General features: G+C 40.5%; 1 protein-coding gene across 1 annotated transcript in view; it reads right to left on the reverse strand.

Annotated features, from left to right (window-relative positions):
* Window positions 1–14,850, reverse strand: part of itfg1 (integrin alpha FG-GAP repeat containing 1) — a 301,098-nt gene that overhangs the window by 228,877 nt on the left and 57,371 nt on the right. Inside the window, exon 8 of the mRNA XM_054732563.2 lies at window positions 7,068–7,146. Within this exon, the coding sequence (XP_054588538.2) occupies window positions 7,068–7,146 (79 nt within the window). The remainder of the gene's footprint in view (window positions 1–7,067; window positions 7,147–14,850) is intronic.

A 14,850-nucleotide genomic window follows, 5' to 3' on the forward strand; every position in this document is an offset into this window, starting at 1 on the left:
AATGTCCGTCTCACCGCGTACGTCAGATACCGACGTTCTGTCCCTGCACGTCCTCTCCCGACGTGCTGGGGCACCCTGATCGTCATATTTTGACGCTTGGTCACACGCGTCATTTTTCGACGCTTTAGGTGTGAGAATGTGTTGGACCATTAGGTGTGCATCCCATAACAACTAAGACTTTCTGTTTTACATAACTTACTTTTTTCACTTTGTTTTTTGATTCACATTAAAAAAAAACTTCTGCTCCAGCCCACAAGGCCAAACAAACAACAGCATGACAGCAGCATTAGGATATTTTTATTGGTTAGAGGTATTTGCCCTGATCTTTATCATGTTGTACAGCGCTTTGTGATTTATATCTGTGAAAGGCGCTCTATAAATAAACTTTTACTTACTTACTTGATTAGTCATTCCTTCAGGTGCCTGGAAAATGTCACCAGAAAGATCACAAACAGAATCCAAGTCTCACACCAGTAACAACAACCTTCCAACTATGCTTCTCTTCTTTCAAACCTACGTATAGTCTTGAAAAAAGAAAAAAAAAAAGTCTAATATAGGAATTATTTTGAGATGATAGTAATTGTAAGGTCTGTTTTACCACAGAGGCTGTGAAGAATGAATTCATCACTCAGACTAAGCAGCGTTCACACACATAAATGACTGTTTATCAGCCTAAAGCTGCAGGAGCTAGCTCACCAAACCAGCACTTCAAGGCAAGTTCCTAGAAAACATCACTTTCTACATTTAGCTCAGAAGCGAGGACAGCTGCAGCGTGCATTATTAAAAGATAGTAAAACTTTAGACAGATTACCACAATATTAATAGAATTGGCATATTTTACTATTATTGTAAGAATCTATTTATTTTGGGCTGTGTCATTTTGGTTTCCGAAAGAATAAAGTTGAAACTGAAGGTCGGCTTTCTAAATTGGATTTATTTGGTTGTTGAGGAAAGTGTAGTGCTAGGCAGGCAGTGTGAAGTGAAGGTAGGACCAGAGGAGTGAGAATTGACAGTGTGATGGAAATAATTCCCACTCCATATCACACAGGGATGCACTGTGGTTCTCCACTCCGTCTTTTATTCTCTGTTCGTGTTTTCTTACCCTTACTGCCATCTTCCCTCCTCAAGACCATCCATCTCGGTGGATTTTTTATTTTATCTTCTTTTAATCTCACCTCTTGCAGCTTTTGAAATGTGCAATACATCTTCACCTCAAGATATTCCTCACTCGCCCTTTTCTGGGTTTGTTCAGTTCACCCACCATCATAATGTCAATAACTTTTAAGTATAGACATAGTGAGGTATTCCGTTAAAGAGCGAGCCACTCTCAATCAACTTGGTAAACTATAAATAAGTTTCCAACAGTGCTGTAGATGTACAGTCCTGTGTTGGCGTTTTAGTGCATCTTACTAAAACCATCAGCATAGCACCGTGTTTGGGTTAACTCTGCACTACATTTGACAGACATGTAACAAATTCCCACTTGGACGAGTAACTGCATTGCACTTTAACCAGCAACACACGTGGCTACTTCCAAAATCAGAAGTTGCATCCTTGAAAGGACCAAAGCGACTTGGTCTACGCAGGCTGGTGGTGGTTCCAGACAATGGGCCCGTCGTTGACCCGGAAGACCAGAAGTGAACAGCTGTGAAATGTGACTGTCTAGCCTTCAGATGAATTTCCACCCTCAGTGTATTTGATGTTGCCTAGCAACAGCGACAACACTTAACATCACTAAACTGGGACAGTACGAGCTACCTCTGTCCCTTAGGAGAGGATATTTTCTACAGCCTGAGATATTGTGACTTCCAATCTATCCGTCCTTTCAGCAGACAATGTGGACAAATGATTATTTCTATTTCATTGTATATATTTAGATGTTATTTGAGAATATTTTGTTGGAGGATTTATTACAAGTAAAGTTTAATTTAGAATGTCATTAAAGCTGTAATTGTTTACACAAACAAATGCCTTTATTTTCCACTTTCTTTTTTCTCACTGTACCAAAAATGAACCACAATGTCACATCAAACCAATAAAAACCAAGATACATATGGAACTGGGATTTTAGGCATATTGTCACACCACTACCAAGTCCTAGTAATTGTCATTTCAGACACAACAGGTGTGTTTCCACTCAGAACTTCATAGTCATTTTACTGGAACGTCCCAGCATGTGCGTGTCTCCAATTCACCTGGCCAGCAGGACGGGCCGTTTTCAGGAACATTCAGAGTACCTGAACAAGGGTAGGCACTGGGAAAGACCTAGCTGTGTAGGTGAGAGGAACGTTTGGTTAACTTACGCTGGTTGTAAGTTACGGTGCTTACACATTAGGGTCAGTATGGTCGGGTACGGCACCGGAATTTGGTTTCACACCTGGGTCAGATATGTGTTTTCCGTTCTGAGGTGACCTCTTTTTTCAGACCTCGTCCTCGATGGTCCGACTGGGACAGAGGTGACACTACGGACTGATCGGCCGGCTGAAATTCACGCCTACTGCCTCCGATTGGCGAGTAGAATATTGCAGACGAGGGTTCCCACATGCGTGACTCATTTTCGTCTTGGATACTGTTGAGTAAACCTCTTTGTCTGTAGCACAGAGCTCCCGCCCAGTGGGAACAGGAAAAGAGAGCTGTGTGTGTGTGTCCTCGAAAATCTCTGCACGGAGCTCTCACCACAGCTGCTCATTGGGAGGAGAGAGCATCGAGAGAAAGAGTGTGTGTGTGTGTGTATGTGTGTGTGTGTGTGTGTGTGTGTGTGTGTGTGTGTGTGTGTGTGTGTGTGTGTGTGTGTGTGTGTGTGGTAAGGCTGCTTGATTATGGCAAAAATGATAATCACGATTATTGTGACTGAAATAGAGATTTCTATTATTGAAGACAATTTTTCAATTTATTGTTGATTTGTTTGTTTATTTACTCGGTCATAAAATTGCTCAGGGAGCAATCAGGACACACATAAATAAAAAAAGAAAGAAACAAGATAATCACTAAAATAACTCCTGATTCCAAGTATAAAAAGGTCAATACACTTGCCCATTATTTATGACCCAAAGGCTATAGACTGAGGTTTAACTCGTTTAAGCCTAACCAATACAGACCCAAATATCCAACCAGTATCTTGCAAATACTGACAGCAAGAATTATACAGTGGCATTTATAACATAAATAAATGACATATAAACATACTGCATATGCTGTAGGAGAGTGTACACTAGCAACGTGCCTTCAGAGAGATGATTATTTACCAGCGCGAGGAACTTATTTCTATCTATTTCTACCTTATTTATAAACTATTTATTTACAGGTCCCATCAGTTGATGTAATAATTGTCCCAGATACAGCGGTCGGAGGTGCGCTGCAACCCCCCCACCCCCAACCCAGTCTCACAACAAGCAGAGGGATGTTTTTCCATCTTTAGCGGCTCAGGAGCCAGCGGGGACAGTGAGTGTCACTCACTCCGGCTAATCTAAGAGGGAGCCGGTGTCGGTGCGAGATCGGCTCGGGGTCCTGCGTCTGCCAAACAAGTCACAGTAGATGATTGGCTGAACATAAGACTTACGGAAGTTACTATACCACGCTCGCAAAAGTTACGTCAGCATGTTGACAATGAGGATTTTTATTGGTCAGAACGAATTTACAGTTGTAGTCTTACCAGCGCCTGTAGTAAAGAGGCACTTGAGAACATATGTTTGAATTTCCAAAGGAAATTGAAAGAAAAGCAAAGATATCAGCTGCTAAATGGTGACTCTCAAAAGCTCTTGATTTTGATGAAATAGAGCAAAATAAAATATAAAAACTTTATTGAAAAGACACCAAGCAACATTTTAAATGAATGAATGGATGGATTTACATAACTAAGGAAATACACAGACGAATTCCACATTAATACAAACTGTTGTCTTTTTTGGCAGTCTGATGTTGGTTTTATGCAGTTTCACATTCTTTACAAAGATAATATGGTGTTTTATTAACAAATTACAGTTATAAAGAAAACATTTAGGTGGTAAAAACAAGAATTTGTTAACAAAACTGCTGATGTCTTTCCAAAACTCAAGTGTGAAAGCCGAGTGGATATGCTGTATCTGCAAAAAGATACTGCAAATCTACTCGGCGTTCACACATACATTTTGGAAAGACATCAGCAGTTTTGTTAAATTCTTGTTTGTTAACACCTAAATGTTTTCTTTATAATTGTAATTTGTTAATAAAACACCATATTATCTTTGTTTTGTAAAGAATGTGAAACTGCATAAAACCAACATCGGACTGACAAAAAACAGAACAGTTCTTATACGTGAAGCCATATCTGTTTGTATTAATGTGGAGTTCATCTGTATATTTCCTTAGTTGTTATCTAAACACATTATTTGACTCAAAATATTGCTTGGTGTCTTTCAATAAAGTTCTTATATTTTATTTTGCCCCATTTCATCAACATCAAGAGCTTTTGAGGGTCGCCGTTTATCATTTGCTTAAATTTTACATTTCCTTTAGAAATTCAAACATATTTTCTCCAAAAAGTGTTGATTTTTGGAACTACAGGACAACAACCGCTAATTTGTTCTGACCAATCAAAATCATGACGTGATAATGTCACTTCCGTAAGCGTCATGTTCAGCCAATCACCTACTTTGACGTCATCGGCAGTCGAAGGACCCCGAGCCGATCCTGTACCCGAGCAGATCCTGTACCGACACTGGCTCTGAGAGCCGTTTCTTTTGCGACCGACACATCACTACATCATTCCCTTAACATCCTGAAGAACGGTCCGGAGCGCAGGCTGAGTGTTTTGCTAGCCTGAAGGAAATGTCACCAACAGTTATCCAAAAGAAGCTAAGGGTTACCAGAAATGTTTCTGGGGTGTTCGCTAGCTACTTTTAAGATTTAAACAGTCAAAAAGGGGGTCTGAAAAGCGGTTGGAAATAGCGACAAAGTCACTAAGTTGGCAACACTGTGAGAGGAGCGCTTGATTTGCAGCTCAGAGCAGCACAAGAGGGACGAGCAAATAATCGGCTCGTTTTGTTTTTATAATCGTTCCAAACAGTTTTAGCAATTTTCCTTCCATTTTGATTCCAAGTGATTTAGTAAAACCCTGAGGTTGCAGCTCGGAATAGCCGACCCAGAAACGCTGGTCACATGCATACCACTTACCTTCGTAAGTGTAATAAAACACATCATCACTTTCACAGTGTACTCAGTAGATTACATCTTCCACATTGAGGTGGTTGTAAAAATGGCTTTTAACTAATAGATAAGGAGGGTACTACATAGTCAAAAGTAGGTAGGAGTTGGTCAGAGGTGTGCACAAATAGATCAGAGGGCAAACGGTTTATTTTGTGAAATCGCAAAGGGACAATTGCTGTGGGGGGCAGTTCTTTTTTCTGAACCATCGGCAAACTCAGAGGTGGACACTTTCAGTCTCAAGCTGGGCGTACACTGTGCGACTTTTTCACTCGTAGCACTCAGCTTCAGCTCAAACTGTACGACTTCCTCGCAGGGAAGATCTCACGAGTCAGTAGCTCACACTGCACGGCCCAGTTCTCGGATGCGACCTGACTGCTCACACTGTACGTCTGGTAGCAACACGTCGGCCCTAAAATTATGCTAAAAATAGCAGTTTTTACACAACACGTCAGACTTTTTGTCTTGTTTTGCCTGTTGTCCTTCGGGAGTGCTGCAGGAGGACACACAGGGATTTATGGGGGCTGGATGAGGAAAACAAAATAAAGAAAGTAAATCTGTGTTTAGTGATCAGTTTAACTTGACATGAACACGACAAACACACTTTCTTGAAAATCTTTGTGAGTAAAAAACGTGTAGAAATTTAAAAAACGTGTGTTATTAGGGAAATAGCGGGGAGCGGTGTTGATGCAGGATTGCACATGCGCCGTGAGCGGTTCTGATACTTTTTGGGTCGCAGCTGCTCGTAGCACCGCTTCAACAGTGCGATACCCTCACAAGGGACGAGCGTAATATTAAACACGCCAGAAGTCCGTGCAAGCTCACGACTGCTGATCGACAGCTGGTCACGTGGTGTTAATCGCCTCTCGTAACCCCTCAGTACACTACACGACCGCTCGGCGCAAAACTCGCCCCAATGTCGTGGATTCTCGCACGAGTGGAAAATCGGCTCAAAAAAGTGAAAAAGTCGCACAGTGTACGCCCGGCTTAAGTCATCAGGATCACACGTGACAACAGAAGAGGAGGGGGCTATGTAACAAATACTGGCAGATAATTTCCTGTTTGAGGTAAAATCAAAATGAACATTTAATATCTATCCATGCAATCAGAGTTGTTTAGTCATGTCTGTTCTGTATTGCTGTTACAACAATTGGCAGTTGCTCTTTGGCGTGCGCGCACGCACGCACACACGCACGCACGCACACACACACACACACGCAAGCACGCACACACACACACACACACGCAAGCACGCACACACACACACACACAACGGTGGAGACGAATGCTGTGAAAGGATGACCACTGGACAGTCTGCAGCCTGAAGATTAGAGGGCCGGTGGAGATTCGAGGATAAATGTAAAGCTGAACTGAACAATGAATCCTACAAGCCAAGATTATTTAAAGGGATAAGATGCTCACAGCAAGCTGGCTCTACATCGGACAGTGAGTTTGTGTAGGACTGTGTGCATGTAGCTTTGTGTGACATAGGGCTAGTGTGTAAAGGGTGTGTGTGTGTGTGTGTGTGTGGTGGTGGTGGTGGTGGTGGTGGGGGGGGGGGGGGGGGGGGTTATGTGATGTAGTAAAACTGTCAAAGCCAAAAAGACCAGGGAGCCTTATTTTGAATTCTTTGAAGCGACACAGCTCCAAATGCAGACTGAGCTTAAGAGCTTAGAAGTGGCCTAGTTGATGCACACACACACACACACACGCACACACACACGCATGCACGTACACACACACACACACACAACTACAGAAATTTTGAAACATAACTTGAACACCACTAAAAGCTATTATTGGAAGTTATTTGTTAATCTGATCGTGTTTTGTTTTCTTCCTATTAGATTCAGTCAGAACAAAGGGTATATATTTCTATTTCCTACCAAAGTCAACAAAGCAGGACTGCCCGACAGTCTTCCCCACTGGATGTGGCACGACTTCTGTCTTGGTGAAGATTCCATCCTGGGAGAACAGCAAGCAGAGACACAAAGATAAAGTGTTTATAAAGACTCAGACATACTAAAACTTCTCAATGACAGACGTCTTTGAAGGTTATGAATGAGTTCATTCTTCAAACTGAGGTGGTTTAGACAGAAATGTATTTGAGGTAAGACATCATTGATATTCTTTCTACAGAAATGCACGTCAGCAAATCCTTATTGTCCCTTCAGGTATCAGGTAGAAAAAGAAACATTTAACATTTTTTTTGTCTTAGAAGCATACAAATAGAACCAGAAGTTGTATTTTAAGTCATCAGGGTTCCATCTATACACCCATCAACGTGCATCAACCGCGACATACAAGGCCCAAAAAAACAAAGCAAAACACATAATTTATTCCAATATTTTAAAATGGCACTAAACCACTCACGTCAGACCTTAACAATTTTAACTTATATTGATTTTATTATATTCCCTCCCTGGGCTGCCACCTTACCGTGGTGGAGGGGTTTGAGTGTCCCAATGATGCTGCGAGGCAACTGCAGCTTGTTCAGAATTCTGCTGCTAGAGTCTTAACATGAACTAACTACTAACTACAATGGTTACCAGTAAATGACATAATCGATCTCAAAGTGCTTCTTCTAGTTTATAAATAACTCAATGGCATGGGACCAAAATGCATGTCCGATCTCATTCCTGTATATACATACACCTAGGGCTCTGAGATAACTTGGAAACAATCAGCTGGTAGAACCACGGATGAGAACAAAACATGGTGGAGATGCATTTAGTTGCTATGCTGCTCACATTAGGAATCAGCTTCCCCTTGACCTCAGATGTGCTCCAGCCCTCGTGCAGTTTAAATCAAAACTAAAAAGCCTAATGTACTCATCAGAATTTTAAAAGCATGGTTTCTTATGTTGCTTTTCCTCCACTGCAACCTGCGCTGTAACTTTGTCGTTTTCATATCATGTCCTGATAATTATAAAGAGTATCGAATTGCCTCTGTGTTTGAAATGTGCTCTATAAATAAAGTTGCCTTGCCTTGCCAGTAAGTCGGGGTTTTTTCCGGTGAGAGTTGGACTCCACCAAGGCTGGCCTCTGTCAGCCATTCTGCTCATAACTTTTACGGACAGGGTTTCTAGGTGCAGCCAAGGTGTTGAGGGGATGCGTTTTGGTGGCCTGAGGATTGAGTCTCTGTTTTTTGCAGATGATGTGGTCCTGTTGGTTTCATCAGAATGTGATCTCCGGCTCTCACTGGAGCGCTTTGCAACAGCGTGAAGCAGCTGGGATGAGAATCAGCTCTTCTAAATCCGGGACCATGGTCTTAAGTCGGAAAAATGAAGAATGAAGAAACAAATGCACCTGTTTCAGGAACTAGCAGGATCCCACATCAGAGTTGAGCTGAGTTGATTCGGAGTCTTATTTCCTGACATTTGGACATCTCTCATCTGATTGGCTAACAGCAGCATGAGTCTACCACTGAATTTGTTTGCTCCCTAGCGTTGATGTTTTACCTCTGCAAATAACACAAGCCTGGAGGAGTTCAGCTGTGTGGAGGAGTTGCTTATGGTAACAGTTATCTTCTACTAGTCGAGACACTCTCTGCTGTTCTCTGGATGTTAAACCATCAACAGCCTTCCCTGTCGTGTCAAGATGGTTGAATCCATGAATGTTAAGTGACAGTGTGACATAGATCTGTCAGGGTTTTCTAATCCTAGAGTTTTACTGTCTATTTTCTATCAGAACCTCATGCAGGAGATAGGTGTAGGAGACTACTTTCATGTTTGGCCTGCCTAAAAAACTCAGAGTGACCAATTATAGTTAGAATAGATCATTAACAATGGGTTTTCACCTTTAAGTAAATATACACCTCCTCCTTCGGAACATAAAGAGACCAACTCCTCTTTAACTGAAGTACATTTTGATTTGTTTAAACAGCTTGTTAGTTTGTAGAGAAAAAAAAAACATGTGAAAGTTGAAAGTTACGGTTCATGGTGGGCGCTGCCCTTCACAGGGAGACCAGATAAGCAGAAACAGAAATGTTTTGACTCACAAGGGATATCTGCTGATACCAGCACAAGTGATTTACGAGGTATTTCACCAAAGGAAAAGAGAGACAGACAGACAGACAGACGGCTAGAAGCTTAGCCTCCATGTGGACAGTTTTAACACAGAGAATTGGTGTGCCGTCATTTTTCAGACACAAAGTCATTCAACATGTTTACAATAAACAAAATAGATAAAATTGGGATTTTGCTGTAAAAGAATTTCAATTTTTTTTAATCAAATCAGAACAAAAAATATCAGCTGTACCACTGTTGTGTAAATAATTATATAACTACCTGATTAGCGACTGGTAAAATCACTGGGGACTTTCAAAGTTTAATGATCAAGAATTTGCAGAATAGAAGAGAGTCCACCCAACCTCCATATGACACACATTTTTGCAGAACTATAATCTGTAATTAAAAGAATGTCTCTAAATCTTATCAATTACATGTGAAAAACAAAGAAAATACGTTAATAGTAAATGCTTGCATGCAAAATTCTTATGCAATGAAAAAGCAACGTCCTACTATTAGTTAAACTGATAAAGAAAGACAGTTTTGCCGATTTGTACATGTGAGTGGAGTAGATGTAATGAAACTCCGCGTGCCTTGGCTGCACATCAGCAAAACCCTGCTTCCATCACATCTCATTAGCTCGGCTCTTTCTGAGTGGAGAGAATAGAAGTCTGGGCTGGGATGAAACACTCATCAGTGGTCAGAGCTCTCAGGTGAACAGAGCTGGGTTTGTGAAGGTTTCCAAAGTTAGAATATCAACCATGTTATTTAATTCAATAAACCAGAGCACTTCTCGCCTCTGCTTATGTTGCCAAAGATGCATAAAAAATAACATGAATGAAATAAAATAACTAATGAAATTGGATAAATGGGACATGTCTGGCAGCTAAAAAGCCCATACCCCCGCATCCTCATTCTGACATGTTTTGGTGCTTCTCCAAGTAAATTAGTTTTATTTGTCCAAAAAGTGACTCAAATGGCTTAAGTGACTAACTCGGTAATTTAGTTTATTTTATATTAAACTGATAAGTAAAATGTCTCTTTGATGTAGAATGAGCAAAAGACGGAACTCCAGCAGACCTCTAGGTCTGGTGTCATAACGTGGGCACATCATCCTTGGGCTGAGTAAGACATGAAGCTTTAAATAAAAGAAAAGCAGCACTGAACAAATGAAAACACGTCACTGAATGACTGTTGCTTATGCGTGTGCTTCATTATGAGTCTAGTTATAAAACCCTAAGGACTGCAGTTTGGGCATGCTGTGTTCACTCATCCTAACAAACACAACAGAGACACAAAGATCAACAGACAAGTGTTGCTACAGTGGTTGTGCGTTTGGATTTATGATGACACACTACTTTTTCAGTCAGTTAGTACATGGACGGTTTGACATTCTAAAGGTGTGTTGCGTTACTACTCATCCCCGACAGCGGCAATAAGGAAGAATAAATCCTAAAAGGTTACCTGAGCCGGCCAGGAGTGCCAAAGGAAGAAGATAACTTCAGAATAAATTAGCTGTCTCATGTTTGTGAGAAATACAAAGTTTATATGCTGGAGAAAATGTAACCTACTTAGACCAGTGACAGGCTGCCACAATGATTTAACAGACATGGAAACATGAGAGGAAAGAAAAACGTCACAAACAAAATACCAACAAATAAACTGTTGTGAAATGTCTAAATCTATAGGTCTCTATTTTTGTTGTTAAATCATTTTAACAGAGAATTAAAATATCAACCAAAGATAGTAATATGTTGATTTCCATACCAACACGAAGTTTAAATACACATTTGAATCCACTAAAATATACGACTAGGAGAAATGTTTCGCTTAGCCGGTGGCCAGGGTTGAACGTTTCTGATGGGCCAGCACCACAGAAAAGAGGAAGTACTCCTGTTCTCTTGGCTGCTACCTGACATCTCAAAAGCGTCTGCTCTGTCCACATCTTTGATTAGGACTGAGGTGTGGAGACTGAGTCTGTCATTCTACGATCCTAAACCTCACTGGGATTCAGTTGATAAAAATGCACAAGCTAACAGGTAGAACGACAGGAAACGGTATGGATGTTTATGCAACAAGGTTTGTTGTATTGAATCAATGAGATGAAACTACCATAAACATTAGAGTTTGTTTGTTTATTTGTTAAAAAATAGAATGGGTCACATAAAGATCACCCTCCCCTTATTAATTATTACTTCAGCTACACAACACAGTGTTAGGCATGTTTATCAGCCAGCTAGGGCTGTTGCTGTGACAGGCTGTTTGGATAAGTGGCGGTCATTCTTGGACCCAAGTCAGTCACAGTGAAGTCTACTTCCTTTTATTAGCATTCTCATGGTGCTCAGCGTGTGCCAGCGGTGCCAGCCGTCAGAAAGCTGAACCGGTTTATGCTAACAGGACAGCTAGGGCATGGCGCAAAACACACTACACATCCTGCTTAATCACTCCATTAAACCAATAAGGCACAGACCTTTGGACTAATGATAAAAACATAATGATACAAATAAACCAATTGAATGAATACTTTATTTTCTGTCACAGAGCAACAGCTGATCACCTAAACCAGAGGTCACACCCATTTTGGTCATGAAACACTAACTTGAGTCGTTGAGATGATCTTCAGTGATTAAGTAAATCATGAAAGTACATGTTTTCACACTGCTCATGTGTTGTTATATCTATGTTTTTACATTTTTTATTTAGGATTAGGATGTTCAGCCAGATTTATTTGGGATTGCAGGATTATTTTTATGGATCAGAAGCAAAAAGGTTTCTGACCTACAACATAAGGTTTGTACAGTTCATTGCATGACTTAAATTCTCCAAAACAATAGGACCCTTCTTGCAACATTAATAGCACAATTTGAGGTTTTATTGGGTCAACACACACATAACTATAAATCTCCACATTCCTATTTGTGTGTGTTGGCTCACACACGCTCCTTACTTTAAAACTAAAGTTTAGGTGTGACTTAAAATTAGCCTGCTTGAAACTGACAAAGCAAGACCTTTTCCTTTTTCTGGAAGCCATTTGAAAATGTTCGACTTGTTTATTTTTTTAGTGCTGTGGTCTATTTACTTTAAGTTCTATAAATTATGCAGATTCAGAAAAAAATGAATGCAGTAAGTTTGCTTGCAGCCTAAAACTCAACAACCCTACAGTAGCGGGTCTGGCGGGTGGGCTGCAGCTTAGAGAAAGTGAAGTTGGCAGCTAACCAGTGGGATGCTAGTTCAATCCCAGCTTACCCCCACCACATGTCTCCCTATAGGAATCCCATGAGAAGAGACATTTTAGCTCAACGGGAAGTTAAACAAGAATAATTTGCAGTAGTTATTTCCAGAAGGCTGTGGAGCTTTAAAACTGCGCTTTTGTGATCAAGTAAAGACAAACGGGTAAAGTTTTCTTTTATTTGGGGGATAATTAGACAACTCACTATGCATAATGGCTGTTGGTAGCTAAAATGCAATCACTCATGATTTAGAGGTTAATTCTCCTCATCATGTTAGGTGCTCTGAATGCTGATGAGCCACAGTTGCAAATATACTCAGTTTGGTTATTTAAATGTACCACAGAGTGCACTGGCTAAAGATTTCCACTCTCACTAAGAGCTGATGGATCCAATTGTTTGGGCAGCCCTATTCATTTCAGTTTGTGGAGAATTAGTAAATCTGAATGCAGCGTCGGCCTGAAGGGACCCCAAAACAGAGAACTGACAGGAAGCTCTTTGTAGAGGCTCTGAATAGACTTGTATATAATGTGTAGGGTTTGGTAAGTTTAGTGCTTTAAGAGCTCAATATATGTAAATTATCTCTACTTATGACCAATAAGCTGTGATACTCTATCTAAATATAGAATATCAACCCTGCTTGTCTTTATTGTGTTTATCAGAAGATTCTATGATTGTTTATTTATTAAGGGATTGTAAACACGTCGTTTTGATTCAGAAAAGAGTCAGGTTTATAAGAGTAAGAATTTAGTTTACCAACAATTAAAACATGACAAGTTAACTAGCATTTACTGTGATGGATGGAACTAGATGTTGTATGAACCTATGTGTGAAGGCGATGTTAGTCTGAACTTCCGTATCTAGGAGAGCTGAGTTCTGGATGCAAAAGAATTTGGTTTGCGTTAAGCTATGAAGTTGATTATTATCAAAAGCACATCAGACGCTATATGTGTGTCTACTACACTCGTTCTCGGAGACCCTCTTGGTGGATCCGAAGGTCAGAGAGGTCGGATGACCTCTGGCACCGGAGGGCTGTAGACTACCGTGGCACCGACTCTTCAGTCCAGAGATGTCTCGGGTCACGATGGATGGATGGAACCGCGCGTCTGGGACTCTGAAGGAGTCTAAACAAAATCAGCTTGTTCGGCAGGAACTGTTTGCTTTATCAGCTTTGCAGGTGCAAAAAGATTTTAATGACGTGTCAAAAGCTTTGATGGTTAAAGAGGGTTTTGCTTCAGATGGCCGGTCTGAAGTTTTCTCTAGAACTGATGACTAACCAGCGTGATCTGGTTTTAATGTTCTCATGCTATGATTTGTGCAGTCAACCAGAGGTTGACAAGTTGAGGAATGTTACCAAGACAACCTCAGAAACACACATTCCATGATACCGGACGCTCTGATCTGGGGTAGAGGACTATTTATGTGTCATGAGTTTAAGTTAACCTTACTTTGTTCTTGTGTGAGTGCAAATGGTGATGACCTCATCATATCAACATGCTGAAACATTTATCAATCACTGTAATCATAACATAACATTCATTTCAATCTTCAATCACTCAAGCACAGATTAATGGAAACATTTCATTATATTATAATTATTATAAGTAGCAATAAAAAACGTTTATTTAATGATTATTTAACTTATAAGTTTCAGAAGTTCATATTTAATTTAGGAAATCATTCTTTGATTTAGCAACTAATCCGAGCTGCGAGTGTTCACTTATTCATAGGCATGACGAATCCTGTAGGACGATAAGGGAAGCTTGGACCTTGAGGAGAGAACATTATTGTTGACAATTCATTATCATGTGTTCAGAGCTGCAGAGAGGCTCTGAGCTCCAGCTGATGGGATGAAGGCAGGCTGATTTAAAGGGAACACGTGCAGTCTCGTGTCTCCTTTTTGACCAGATGTTGAAGGGTCAAACAGTAATTAAAAGGGACCATTGCTGGACGTTACAAATGTTTTAACATAAAACTTACTTCTCCTTCATAAAGTTTAAGTGTGAGTCATGCAAACAAAGATCCTGTCTATTATAGACATGTTAATTAATTTACAGGTGGACTTTCACTCATGTCCAGTCACATCCAAATTTACCAGTCAGAGATGAAAGCTGAATGTGTGTGTGTGTGTGTGTGTGTGTGTGTGTGTGTGTGTGTGTGTGAGTGTGTGTTTGTGTGTGTGTGTGTGTGTGTGTGTTCTTGTACCATTTTGACCATTTTCCCTACAATGTGAGGACATTTTTCAAAGTGAGAACAATGTTTTGGTCCTCACTTTTTTTAGAAGCTTACTATACCAGTTAGACGTATAGGGAGCCTAAGTCACATCCACCTACTTCCACCACCATGGGCGGAAGTAGGTGGAGGAAAAAGCCCACCATAAATCAGGTCATTTGGTAAATAGCAGCTACTTTATTTTTTATTTATTTATTTATT

This window comes from Nothobranchius furzeri, chromosome 9, assembly GCF_043380555.1.
Source record: "Nothobranchius furzeri strain GRZ-AD chromosome 9, NfurGRZ-RIMD1, whole genome shotgun sequence".
In the NCBI taxonomy this organism is placed as follows: domain Eukaryota; kingdom Metazoa; phylum Chordata; class Actinopteri; order Cyprinodontiformes; family Nothobranchiidae; genus Nothobranchius; species Nothobranchius furzeri.